The following is a 14,703-nucleotide window of genomic DNA, read 5'->3' as shown; positions in this document are numbered from 1 at the left end:
AAAAAAAAAAAAAAACTTTATTATAAAAAATTAAAAATAAATTAAAATAATAATATGTTTCCGGTTGCCCACTTCACAAATGCCAAAATTCGTCAGCCTGGACCAATGACTGGCCAAGTTCCGCGTTGCATGTTTTTGTCGTCTTCATCGTCTTACCAAAAGTCTGAAACTTTACAAACCCACAAACCCAAAAGCTGAAAGCTTTAAACCCAACAACATAGTAGAGTCTCTGAAGTCCACGAGATTCGAATATCACCGACCCTCTCGCAATTCACATTTCACAAGTACAATGCAGCGCCTCTCATCACTTTCTCTACATGCTCTCCTCCCACTTTTCACCACTCTAAGTACTTCAAATTCTTCATCTTTACTTTGTTTTTTCATTCGGTCATCTGTTTGGTTGCATGGAGAACACAGGAAAATTGAAGAGAAAATACAGATTATCACTTCTGCCTTTCACTTGCATCAAGGAAAATGAAAATAAAACCCCGATAAAATTTGTTTTGTTTTATATGGGTTTTTGATCTTCACTCATTATTTCCCGTGCTATTTATCGGTTTTTCCAGTAACCTAACCGATGGTTAAGCTATCTAGCTATTTGGGAAGTTTGTAACAGAACTAATTCAATCTGAAATCTTTTAGGTTTGCTCAAAGTGATAGTTGCTGAAGAGGGGTTTTGCTCTTGGTCTTCCATAAGCGATTCGAGTTCGAACTCAAAGCATCTGTATTGGAAGGTTACGAATCCCACGCTTTCACCTTCTCATCTTCAAGGTCAGAAAAACCTCTATTTTGTTTGAAATTCCGTAGGGGTAATCAAGAGAATGGATTCTATGGGTATCGAAAACTATTAAAAAGAGTATTGCTTCATATTCATATGAAGTGTAATCAATTTTTAAGCTGTACTGTTAAAGTGTGTGCATTTGGTGTATTATCTTAAGATTCTGTTACTGATAAACTAGCAAGTGTTACATAAATAAAATCACACTTGGCAATCAAATTGGTCTTGATTCTGGTACAAGTTGATGTAATGATTTTTATTTTTTTTATTTTTTAATCGGAGTGGGTAATAATGGGCTTGTATTCAAACCATGAAATTAATTTTCTTATAGTCCTGTCCTGTTTTAGTTACTGATCAAGGAACGATCGGCTATAAAGAGAAATTAAAGTTATTTTGTTTTGTATTTTTCTTGGCAGACTTACCAGGTTTTACACGAAGCGTCTATAAAAGAGACCATGCTCTGATAACACCTGAAAGTCATGTTTTCAGCCCCCTACCTGAGTGGTATTTTTGTGATGTATTACTATGAAGATTATAACTCTTCTCTGGCTGTGCAGTAATCTGAATTCTTCTAACAGGAAAAATACGTTAGGAGCCTATTTGATTACTCCAGCCATTGGATCACACTTTGTGATGTACTTGGCAAAGATGCAAGGTTTGATTGACATGCCTATAAGTTAGCAGTCAATTTGACATATGGCTTTCAATGTTAAAACATGGATTATAATTTCTCTTACTCACATTCGTTTAAGTTACTAATTTACTCTGTGCAGAGACTTCACTATCTGGACTCCCAGCGTACAATGTTGAGAGGTATAAACCTTTTTCTTTTTATTCTCTCATTTTTATATGCACTGGAAGTGTGGTGGGGCCGTAAATCCAAGAATCCCTGGATTGGAATCAGGCTCCATAACTATATGAAAGAGTAGCATAGAGAGACATGACAATAGTGTTCTGTATTATTCTAGTAGTGAATAGCACATACACATGCACAATATCTGGTTTAAACATAAGGGTTAAATTGACTCATGAATGTCAGGATTTTTGAGTAACCTACTAAAACATGTAAGATTCTTTACATCCATCTTTCATTACCTGTTTCCTAAACAATATGTCAGGATCTCCTTTCATGTATTTTTTATGTTCATGCTTTTTTGGTATGTGTTTACCCTTCTAGGTTCGTATTTGTGGTTCAGGGTGCTGTGACTCTGACTAATGCTTCTGGTGCTAGCCACAAACTTATGGTAAGAGAAGTCCATCTGTTATTTCTTTTGTGAATTGTTGAAGCAATTTTGCTTCTTACCTCTGATATTATCTTTAAATTCTGTCAAAAAGAGCTAGAGATATGAAACACAGGTGGACCATCTAGTGGAAATGTTAGTTTAGCATCTGGTTCTTTTATAATAATATATATAAAGTATTTATTCTTTGGGTAGGGTAATAAGATTTAAAAATTATCAGCTAGTCACGATGCTGTAACAGATTGGCAACAATTACTGAAAGGAAGTCTGATGTCATCATATATGAAACACAGGTGGATTCATATGCTTATCTACCTCCTAATTTTGAACATCTCCTTAAGTGTGATGAGTCTGCTACACTTGTGGTATTGGAGAGAAGGTTTGTTTCACCACTTATGATTGCCTGGATGTTTAGCATGCCACCCTCTCAAAACTTGTCGCATCTTCTCGGCATACTTAGCAATAAATTTCATTCAGACCACACTTTGAAGGCATAATTTCTTTTGGAAATACAATCACAACCTTGTTTAGCACATGAAAATTCTTTTGATATCAAATTATCATTAAAACCGTTAACGTTTTTGCTTAGCAGGATCTCGTTTGTCTGGTTTACCATTTGCTGACTTGTCTAAACAGTTATTTAGTACTCTTTCAAGTGCCTAATGTGCTTTCTTCTTTTCAGGTATGCTTCTCTGGAGAATCATTTTACAGAGCTGATTGTGGGTTCAACAGACCAACAGCCAATTCTTGAAACTCCAGGAGAGGTATATAGTGAATTTCTTTTTGAACTTCTGAATTCATATGGACTTGAAAAGACTTAGCAATATAATTTTGCTAAAATTTTTAGAAAATAATCCTCAACAGATATTAATAACAAAAGATACTTGACCATGATTTTTAGATTTGGTTGTTCTTGAAGATTATAGTATTTGTACTATTGACATTTTAAGTATGCAATGAAGAGGAACTAAACTCTAGTTGGTTGATGTGCGTTAAGTTTACTAGATATTCTTCATAATTGTTCATTTTCAGATATGCACTGATATGATAGATTGAGAACTGATAGCCTTGTGTTTTCTTTTCCTTTATCCATCATCAGGTCTTTGAGCTAAGGAAGCTTCTGCCTGTGTCTATTGCCTATGACTTCAATGTCCATGTAAGCCATTTGATCTATTCCATCCAAGTCCTTGTTCAAGTTATGACTTCTTTTGTAGTGATTCAATATGTTTGAACCCCTTTCTATGCAGATTATGGATTTTCAGCCTGGAGAATATCTTAATGTGAAGGTACTTTCTTTGTTTTTGGTTGAACCTATCACGTTGAGTTTGGTTTTTAGTTTTGTTGTGTTTAAAGTGAAATTACTGTGGGTTTTTAAATCGTTAAACTTTGTTTTAGTCAGTCCACATAAAAGAAGTTTTGAAGCTTAAAGCCCTAGGGTTTGCAGTACAACCTTTAAATAACAGAATTTTTCCTCTTTTTTATTGTTATTTGGATCTCCAGACTCTTGGGGATAGTTTCATATCAAGCATGCATGTTTTTTATATTTTGCACCTGGTTATTGAATTTGCAGGAGGTCCATTATAATCAGCATGGATTGCTGCTCTTGGAGGGGAAGGGCATTTACCGCTTGGGTGACAGCTGGTAAGGAGTTTTAATCTAAAGTCAAAGAAAAACATTTAATTAACTTTATTTGGACAACTTGATGAATGTCTTAAACTGTTTTTTCCCTGAATAAAAAAATTAATAGCTTAGAACATTTCAGAATAACGAATAGCTGGTTTTTCCTCTTTCTTATTATTTTTATTTGTATTTTATTTTATTTTATTTATTTATTTATTTATTTTTCTTTTTTGGTGATGATAGAGTTAATGAATGTTAATAGTGATACCATCCTTTGGTCGTGATTTTTCCACCAGGTTTAGCATTTCAGAATATAAAAAGATTCACATATTGTATATTTGCATGGAGGATAGTTAAAATTAAACATTTGACACACTTTTATGAGTTCAATGCATTGTATTACTGGTTTGTATGCATAATGCTTCCATTGATACATTGCTCAAGAGCTATGTTTCCTATGGGCAGTAAATTATTTATCACAACTAATAGCCAGAGTTAAATAAGAATTACTTATTTGATTTAAAAATGCATTGGCATTGCATGCAAGTTTTGGATATTAGCAAAAGGAGCAATAGGAGAAAAAGTAAATAAAAAAAAGAAATGCAAAGGTTTTGGACATTTGGGCATCGGTAAGTGGATTTCAACTGCACACCTATATGGAATCTACCATCTAGTGCAAGTAATAAGTAGCTTTGCATGCATTAACCTTGAGAAGAAAAGTAATCAGCATATACAGGAATCTTTTCTCATGGGAACTATCTCACAAATTGTGTTGCAAGACATGCTTCCGTGGTATGTACTATAAGTGATACCTTAATTATTTAAAACTAAAAACCTGGTTGAACAAGTGGCGATTCTTAACAGTTACCATGTCAGCATGTCTCCTTATCCTAGAATATCAATAATATATATCTATATATAAATTGTAAGGTGTGGACACCTACAAGTTATTAACTTGCGAGGCACTTATTTTCTAATTATAAGTCCCACCTCTCATGGAGAGACATGTTAATTTGCCAATATCTGTACCATAGAAGAGCTGTATATATATTATACACATATTTTGCAAGTAAAATTTATGTTATTTGATGATTGCTTCTTGCCCTATTTCATTTTAGTTTCACATTATCAGAATTCACCTTTTGCTGGCACTTTCAATGAAGTTCACCACATTCTGTTTTTTTTTTTTTTTTTTTTTTTTTTCTCTAATATCATCATATTCTTTGTTGATTGTACTGCAAATTAGGTACCCTGTTCAAGCAGGTGATGCCATTTGGATGGCACCGTTTGTTCCTCAATGGTAAGCTAGAAAATTATAAATTTCTGTTGTTAAATTTGCAATTTCTTTTTCTCTTTTTTTTTTTTTTTTTTTTTCTCTTTTCCATCAAGCAGGTGAAGAATATATAATTTGCTACACTTTCAGGTATGCTGCACTGGGTAAAACCCGTACACGATATTTTCTGTACAAAGATGCAAATAGGGATCCACTGTAAACTGTAGTCAATTGCCACACAAAGACTGTCAATCACATACTTCCAAAAACAAGTTAATTAATCTTCATTGCATTTTTACCGTACATTAATGTTGTTAAATATAATATATGTTATGTTAGGATAAGGACCTTCTGTACCAAAACTCTATCCTCAATTTTCTGCCCCACCACTTAAAAATGGATACTTTGTATTTAAAAAATTCAATGCCAAATGGACCCCTAGGCCGTTTATCTTCTTTTTTATTCTACTGTTTGCCTGTACGTCCCTTTTCCCTTTTCTACTTCAATTCATCATGTCCTATTGATTTCCACGATGCTATATTTTCCCTTTTTTTTTTTTTTTTTCCTTTTTTATTTTGGCTTTTGAAGAATGTACACACATAGTACCTTGAATCACCAACTTGCATCCTAATGTTCTTAACGAAGTCCCATAATGTCATAATTGAGTTTTGGATAAATTTTATTTAAATCCTCTCAGCTTTTATATTATTTAACTATAAAAATTAATTAATAAAAATTGACAAATAAATGCGGACTTAATTTTTCGTAAGCATAAATCTAACTGTAATTAAGATAAAATTAAAAAAATGTAAATGTAATTTTTCTAGCACAGATGTGGTTGTGTTCTGAAGCCCTTGCTGTTTATCATTTTTTTAATTTTATTTTTTAATTTTTTTGGGGTAATATTGGTGTTTATCAGCTATCCTATCCAGTGGAAGCACATCAAAATAGTCTTCAAAATGATTCAAATTTATGAAAAGGTCAATAGAAATATTTTTGCTTGTTAGTATTTTATAGGACAAACATGTAGAATGGCTTAATTCCATATATCTTGGTGGTCTCTGGAATGCAAAACTGACATTAAAAGGAAAAATTTGATCGTTATACTCAATAAAAAAAATTATATGTGGTCAGATTTTTAATGAATTAAACATAATAAATTGTGGTATTCCTTAGTAGAAGCCAATGAAAGGAGAAAGGGTAATGCAAAACGGAAAGTAAGTTAACGGCTATAGAATTTCATTTCCGTACAAAAATTTAAAATGATGTGTCAATTATTTATTGGGGAGATAGGATGGATACTCTAAAAAGGTGTAAACTATTTATTTCTCGATAGATGGGGCAGGCTTAAAATTTTATTTTTGACTTGCATATTTAGTTTATGATAGTAATTTTAACAAAATAATGTTGAATTGACAAAAATTATCATAAATATAAAAATGCCATTGGGGTTTTAACAGAAGGAAAATTGTCGAGAAATAAACTAGAAGATGGCAGAGTTGTCATTCCAATGCCATCTTTTTTTTTTCTGTTTTTTTTTTCCCATTTCTCCAGAAAGAGAATCGATAATCCCAGAAAGGATTAGATTTCTATGGTTTCGATGTTTGAGCCATATTACAAGTTTGATATATTTTGGTTACCAATGTAAGTCTTGTTCATTTGGACAATAATCTGTCAAATTACAATGAGATATATGGTAACGTAGAAAGTGTCATAAATAAACAGATAACAACACTTTAGTAGAAAAATTGTAACCTTTTATAATTGTCTAGTCATTGTGTCCATTATAATTTTGAGTGATAGTTTCTGTGAAATAACAAAAACAATTGTTTATGATGTAGTTTAGTAACATTTCACGTAAATTTGTTTACAGAATTTTTCTACCTGCTCAGGCCAACTATTTTTTCCCCTTGGTAAAATGCTTTCTTGAATAAAGAGAAATTTTCCTATGGGCAAATTGTTTTATTAGCTTATATTTCTTGGAATTACATACAAAACTTCATGTTGATTTATCTTGTTTTCAAATCCTTAACAAACCCAGATTCCCAAATGCCTATGAAAATCAATTTTGGCTTCAAAATTAGCAAAACTGCTAATTTTTCTTACAAACAAAACACAAAGGAATAATCTTATATGGATAATATTCATCACGATTGGTCTCACACCCATTGCGCAAAAAGATAGCTAGGGAATTTTAGAATCCTCTTTCAAACAAGCTTTGATTAATTTAAGCATCAACATTATCATCATAAATATGCAGTTTAACTTTTCCATGGCCAAGAATGATACTAGCAGCAAATATCATATTGATTTTATAGAACATATGGTTCATTGTGCTCCATGTAGGCAGAGGATGGTCCACCTAGGAATGAATTAAAATCACGGACCCACAGATGAAAATATGATGACTGAGAGCACCAATTTTCCCCCCTACCACACCACCACCACTTCCACCACTGACGCATTCCCTCCACCATTCTTTTCCTCCATATCAGCCTTTCCTAAATGGGAATATTATGATAAAGAATTTTATCCGCTTTTGTCTCAGAAAGGATTTTATCTTTTATTTTCTTTATGACCTACTTTCTCTAAAGCTATCATTAGTGGCATTAATTTTTTAATTTGTTACAAAATTCCCCACCCTTTCTAAAGCCTTCTTCTTGGTCATCAAATTCCCTTTGCAATGACTTCTTTTTGAGTTTTGATTATCTTTCTGACTTAAATAATAATGATAATAATAATAATAATAACAACAATATTATTATTGTTATTTTTGTTATTATTATTATTATTGTGTATTAGTACATAAAAACAAAGCAATAAATCATTCTTGAAGATAAAATGCTAGTAAATCTAGTTAATCATGGCTACCTTTTTTTTTTTTTTTTTTTTTGGGCTATCCAATAAATTTGAAGGTTTGTATTGATAATTGGGTGCTAATTTGATAGGTCCTATTTCCTTCAAGCTTAAGCTTTCAAAGGAAGAAGATGACAATGTAGTTGAGCCCCCTTTGAGGAGCAGAAGATGAAGGAGGAAGATGATGATAAAATGTCGATTATAACTCTAACTTAACAGTATATGTGCCTTTTACATGACGTTTAATAGTTAAATTTGAAAGAAAGCAAGGTTGAAGGGCGTTGGTACAAAAAATCCATAAATTTAAAAGGCCAAGGCAATGAATGTTAGTGCGTAATTTGCAAATCCCTTATAAGTTAAGGGGGTATTGCTGTAAAAAATATGTATATATATTTATTAATCATCGGATTGTAAAAATGTTTATTTTTTCTAAATAAGATTTTAATATATTATTAAATCCATTTTTAATCTCTTTTTTATATTTCAATTCTAATATTTTATGTGATCCTAGAGCTAATAAATGAAGATCTGATGTTAAAATCATCAAATCATCATAGTGTGAGTCTCTCTCTCTCTCTCTCTCTCTCTCTCTCTCTCTCTCTCTCTCTCTCTCTCTCTCTCTCTCTCTCTCTCTCTTTTTATATATATATATATATATATATATATGTGTGTGTGAATTTTAGGGAAACCTACTAGTCTATGTCTTATTGCAATGTATTAATTAGTAGTTTTTGTATGCTTTTCACATTAAACTCAATGCTTTTGATGAATTTTTTATGGAAATTTATGAAATGGAACAGAAACTAAAAATTGTGAATCTCTAATAGTAACCATAACAAAACCTATATTGCCTCCTAATCATAATTTAAGGCTAAAGTTCTAAGTGTTTTTGAATAATCTAGGTAATATATATATATATATATATAGAGAGAGAGAGAGAGGGAGAGATTCTATGGTCAGGTCGGTCCTAACCATAATGGGTGCGGTCCAAAAACATGGAGAAATGTCCAGCCATTGGATTTCAACTTATCCAATAAACGACTTAGATACTTCCCGTCACACATGAGAAATTGCAACCATCCAGCAATAAAAAAGCATTTCCTTTCCCATTTCCTTTCCCACACCGCACAACTGTTCATGAACCTCATCATTTCAAAATTTCGAAATCCATTTCTTACCGTTTCAAAATTTCAAAATTCTCAATAAAATCCACCATCTTGAACTGTTTCAAAATTCTCCATTCAAATCCCACCATCTCTCAACATTTCTAAGTTCCCAAATAAAATCCGACATCTCCCTCTCCCAGCCCCAGATATTCTTTGCTTCCATTGTCCAGACCTTCTCCTCGACAATCTCAAAGGTTAGTAATTGTGAGCCTCTGCTTTGTTTTTTTTTTTTTTTTATTTAATGTGAACCAATGACTTATTAAATCTTGCATTGTCTTATTCAGAAGTCACAGCTGAAGATTAATTGTGTAAGCATGTCAACTAGTACTAGTGAAGTTCAACCGATCCGGATGTGCTCATGTGGACAATATATGCATTTAAAAACGTCAAGGACAGATAAGAACCCAAAATATCAATTTTGGAAATGCATAGATGGAGAACAGGTCGTACAGAATTATGAATGTGTTGAATTATCATTTGTTTTTGCTTATAAGTTAATTAAATTTTCATTTGGTTTTCATTTTATAAATTCAATTGACACAGGAAAAAGAATGTGGTAAATTCATTTGAGCAAAAGAAGGAGAGCTTAAGGTTGACCAAATGGATATACTTATCGGTGAAATTCATCGTTTGTCCTTGCAAGTGGAGAAATCTAATAATATTCTTGAAGCAATTCAAAAGAATACTAAGAGGAGCCACCAATATGACCTTAAGACTGTTATAGTTGCAGTAATTTTATTATTTAGTTTATTTAAAATGTTTGGCTATTGACCAAGTGACAATATATGTGTGTGTTGGTAAACTAATTATGTACTAAATTCTGCTATGTCCTTGTTAAGAAGCAAATGTATCCCAAAAAAATTTGACTTATGTTGTTGAACTATGCAATATGACTTCATTAAATAAATGGCATTTTTCTATTTGTTGTCAATTCTAAATGAATCATATAAAATGGTACTAATGGATACACTTGGTAAAGTTCAGTGCAACTGCAAAGCAATTGTTCAACTTCTATGGGATCCACCAGGACAAAGGGATTGTCTGGCACAATGGAGGGGGCAAGTTACTCATTCAAGATGGTTTAACATCTTGCTACTCATTCAAGTATACTAATTTTAGCAAGTCGAAGTAAAACATCAAAATGTTTTTATCTCTTTTTTTTTTCCATGGAAACACTAAAGCCGATGTCTAAGGTACATTGACTGTTTAGTTAATGTTGCACGCTATATTGGTAAATTTTACATTTAAAATGTGCAATACAATGGTTTAACCTCTTGTCATGCATTCAACGTTACTCGTTTAGCACAATAAATCTTGTCTAAGCTAAATGTAAATATGTTATGTCTAACCATCAATGGTGGTAAATTTTTTTAATGATTTTAGACAAAATAATGATAAAGGTTTTGAAACAAAAGTTCTCAGATAATTTAAAAAAAAAATCAAAATTGACAAACTTGAACCAAAGCCGACGTTACATACACGTAACAGTGTTGGCGTATTACATTTTTTTATTTAAATTTTGTTTTATTGTTATTTTTCACTATTGTAACTTCCATTGATGCTTGTAAATTTTCTAATGATTTTATACAAAATAATCACAAATAATATTAAACAAAATATACAAAATCAATAAAAAAATAAAATCATGAACAAAATTAAAACATTAAAAAGTACACCAAGGCCGACGCTGTTTATAAATAATAGCATCGGCTATTTTTGACTTTACTATTTTAAGCATTTTTTTTCTTGTTATCCTTCACTATTGAAATTTCCATTGATGCTTGTAAATGTTTTATAAAAATCATTAACAAACCATAAAATTTACAAAAGTTCCTAAGATTAAATCAAACAACAAAGCCGTGCTTTTGACATGTAAAGCTTACCCCTGTTTTTATTACTTGTTTATGAATGTTATCTTTCACCACTCTCGTTTCAATTGATCTTGTAAATTATTTGAATGATTTTAGACAAAATAATGACAAATGATTCTAAACAAAAAAAAAAAAAAATTCATTAGAAAGAAAAGAAGTTACAAAGAAAATGAAGAAATTAAAAAATGGACCACTACCGACGCTACGAAAACAAACAAGTATCGGCTTTAGAACATAAAGAGATGTTATGATAATTTAGTGGACCAACGCCAATGCTAAATTGAAGCTTCATCATCGTCTTTTGTATAAACGCCGACGCTAGATCAACGACCACTCGTCAGCTTAAGGCCACAACATTAGGATAATTTATTGACTGTATTGCCTTTGTAATTTTGTTTGCTTCTTGTAAGTTCTTGCACCGATTTTGGACAAAATAATTACTGAGGAATTTAAACAAACTTTGCAAAATCCTAGGTCAATGACCACTCGTCGGTTTATGGCCACAACATTAGGATAATTTCCTGACTGTATTGTCTTTGTATTTCATTTGCTGCTTGTAAGTTTTTGCATTGATTTTGGACAAAATAATTACTGAGAAATTTAAACAAACCTTGCAAAATCCTGTCAAAAATAAAGCAAGAACAAAAAGAAATGATACCTTTATTAGAGGACGAACACCGATGTTATGATTTCGACTCATCGTCGTCTTATGAGTAAACGCCGATGCTAGTTCAACGACCACTCGTCAGCTTATGGCCACAACATTAGGATAATTTATCGACTGTATTGCCTTTGTAATTTTGTTTGCTTCTATAAGTTTTTGTACCGATTTTGGATAAAATTATAATTGAAACAAACTTTGCAAAATCATGTAAAAAATAAAGCTAGAACAAAAAGATGTGGTATGTTAACTAGGGGACCAATACCGATGCTATGGTTTCTCTTCCTGGTCATCTTATGTGTAAACGCCGACTCTAGTTCAACCACCAATCGTCGACCACAACATTAGAATAATTTATTGACTGTATTGCCTTTGTGATTTCGTTTGCTCCACAACATTAGGATATTTATTGACTGTATTGCCTTTGTGATTTCGTTTACTCTACAACATTAGGATAATTTATTGACTGTATTGCCTTTGTGATTTTGTTTGCTTCTTGTAAGTTTTTGTACCGATTTTGATCAAAATAATTACTGAGGAATTCAATCAAACTTTGCAAACTCATGTAAAGAATAAAGGTAGAACAAAAAAATATGTTATGATTATTAGGGGACTAATGCCGACGCTATGTTGACAACTACTCGTCGTCTTATGGAACAACACCGACGCTATACCAACAACCACTCGTCGGCTGACGTCCACAAAATAGGATAATTTATTAACTGTATTGCCTTTGTGATTTTGTTTGTTTCTTGTAAGTTTTTGTACCGATTCTAGTCAAAATCATTACTGAGAAATTCAAACAAGCTTTACAAAATCATGTAAAGAATAAAGCAGGAGCAAAAAGATATGTTATGGCTATTGGGGGACCAATGCCGATGCAACTTTTTATCTACATCGTCGTCGTATAGGTTAATGCCGATGGTAGTTCAAAGACCAATCGTCAACTTACGGGCACAAAATTAGGATAATTTATTGATTGTATTGCCTTTGTAATTTCATTTGCTTCTTATAAGTTTTTGTACCGATTTTGGTCAAAATAATTACTGAGAAATTCAAACAAATTGTGCAAAATCATGTAAAGAATCAAGTTAGTACAAAAAGATATGCTATGTTTATTAGGGAACAAATGCCGATGCTACATTGACACTTCATCGTCATCGTAGTTAGAAATGCCGATGCTATATCAACAACCACTCGTCAGCGTACGTCCAGAAAATTAGGATAATTTATTGAGTGTATTGCCTTTGTAATTTAGTTTGATTCTTGCATGTTCTTTCAACCATTTCGGTCAAAATAATTACTGAGGAATTCAAATAAATTTTGCAAAATCATGTAAAGAATTAAGGTAGAACAAAAAGATGATGTGTTACGTTCACCAGGGGACCAACGCCAACGTTATGTTTTCGCGTCATCATCGTCTTACTCATAAATGCCGACGCTAGGTAAATGACCAAGCATCGGCTTAAGATAATTTATTGATTTTATTGCTTCATAATTTCGTTGGATTCTTGTGCGTTTTTGCACTGATTTTGGTCAAAATAATTACTGAGGAATTCAAACAAACTTTGTAAAATCATGTAAAGAATCAAGGTAGAACAAAAAGATGATGTGTTACGTTTACCAGGGGACCAACGCCAACGTTATGTTTTCGCATCATCGTCGTCTTAATCATAAACGCCGACGCTATGTAAATGACCGAGCATTGGCTTAAGATTATTTATTAAGTGTATTGCCTTTGTAATTTCGTTTGATTCTTACATGTTTTTGCACCGATTTTGGTCAAAATAATTACCGAGGAATTTAAACAAACTTTGCAAAATCATGTAAAGATGATGTGTTACGTTTACTAGGGGACCAATGTCGACATTACATTTTAACTTCATCATCTTCTTACTCATAAACGCCGACGCTATTTAAATGACCAAGTGTCGGCTTAAGATAATTTATTAAGTGTATTTTCTTTGTAATTTCGTTTGATTCTTGCAAGTTTTGCACCAATTTTGGTCGAAATAATTACTGAGCAATTCAAACAAACTTTGCAAAATCATGTAAAGAATCAAGGTAGAACAAAAAGATGATGTGTTACGTTTACTAGGGGACCAACGCCGACGTTACACTTTAACTTCATCGTCGTCTTAGTCATAAACGCCAATGCTATTTAAATGACCAAGCATCGGCTTAAGATAATTTATTAACTTTATTGCCTTCGTAATTTCAATTGATTCTTGTACGTTTTTGCATCGATTTTGGTCAAAATAATTACTGAGGAATTCAAACAAACTTTACAAAATCATGTAAAGAATCAAGCGTGAACAAAAAGATGATATGTTACGTTTATCAGGAGACCAACATCAACGTTACGTTTTCGCATCATCGTCGTCTTAATCATAAACACCGACGCTAGGTAAATGACCAAGCGTCGGCTTAAGATAATTTATTGAGTATATTTTCTTTGTAATGTCATTTGATTCTTGCAAGTTTTTGCACCGATTTTGGTCGAAATAATTACTGAACAATTCAAACAAACTTTACAAAATCATATAAAGAATCAAGGTAGAACAAAAAGATGATGTGTTATGTTTACCAGGAGACCAACACCAAAGCTACGTTTTCGCATCATTGTTGTCTTAATCATAAACGCCAACGCTAGGTAAATGACCAAGTGTCGGCTTAAGATTATTTATTGAGTGTATTGCCTTTGTAATTTCGTTCGATTCTTAAATATTTTTGTACCGATTTTTTAGAAATAATTACTACGGAATTCAAACAAACTTTGCAAAATCATGTAAAGAATCAAGCCAAAACAAAAATATGATGTGTTATGTTTACTATGGGACCAACGCCGACGTTACGTTTTCATTTCATCGTCGCTAGTTCAACGACCACTCGCCGGCATACGACAACAACATTAGGATAATTTATTGATTGTATTGCCTTTGTAATTTCGTTAAATGCGTGTAAATTTCTCGTCTAATTTTGATCAAATAAGTACACGTTAAAAAGTACAAATTGTCCAAGAAAATTGACAAAATTTAAAAACAGTAAAGCCCAAGTTGTTGACATGAACCGACGTCGGCGTAGGCCATATTTTTTAATTTCTTTTTCCTGTTTATCCTTCATTATTGTAATTGCAATTGATGCTTGTAATTATTCGAATGAATTGTTTAAGACAAAATTATAGCAAAGGAATTTAAATTTTAAATGACCAAAGCCAACGCTATTTACATGTACCAG

At 32.2% G+C, this 14,703-nt stretch overlaps 1 protein-coding gene across 1 annotated transcript; it reads left to right on the top strand.

Moving 5' to 3' along the window:
• Positions 1-89: 89 nt before the first annotated feature.
• LOC107430343 ((S)-ureidoglycine aminohydrolase) lies at positions 90-5,374 on the top strand. The gene is made up of 13 exons (XM_016041179.4): positions 90-347; positions 643-771; positions 1,195-1,282; positions 1,357-1,433; positions 1,552-1,591; positions 1,956-2,022; positions 2,313-2,398; positions 2,702-2,783; positions 3,119-3,175; positions 3,267-3,305; positions 3,590-3,660; positions 4,886-4,939; positions 5,063-5,374. The coding sequence occupies exons 1-13, from the start codon at positions 290-292 to the stop codon at positions 5,130-5,132; spliced, it is 918 nt and encodes a 305-aa protein (XP_015896665.3). The 5' UTR covers positions 90-289; the 3' UTR covers positions 5,133-5,374.
• Positions 5,375-14,703: the final 9,329 nt, after the last annotated feature.

The sequence above is a fragment of the Ziziphus jujuba genome, chromosome 6, assembly GCF_031755915.1.
Source record: "Ziziphus jujuba cultivar Dongzao chromosome 6, ASM3175591v1".
NCBI lineage: Eukaryota > Viridiplantae > Streptophyta > Magnoliopsida > Rosales > Rhamnaceae > Ziziphus > Ziziphus jujuba.
Note: the sequence above shows the minus strand (reverse complement) of the source record. Positions and strands in the feature narration are given on the sequence as shown.

Coding starts and splice junctions, on each gene's coding strand:
- LOC107430343 (XM_016041179.4), top strand. CDS start 290: ATGCAGCGCCTCTCATCACTTTCTCTACATGCTCTCCTCCCACTTTTC. Junction 772..1,194: donor TTCACCTTCTCATCTTCAAG/GTCAGAAAAACC, acceptor TTTTCTTGGCAG/ACTTACCAGGTTTTACACGA. Junction 3,661..4,885: donor TACCGCTTGGGTGACAGCTG/GTAAGGAGTTTT, acceptor ACTGCAAATTAG/GTACCCTGTTCAAGCAGGTG.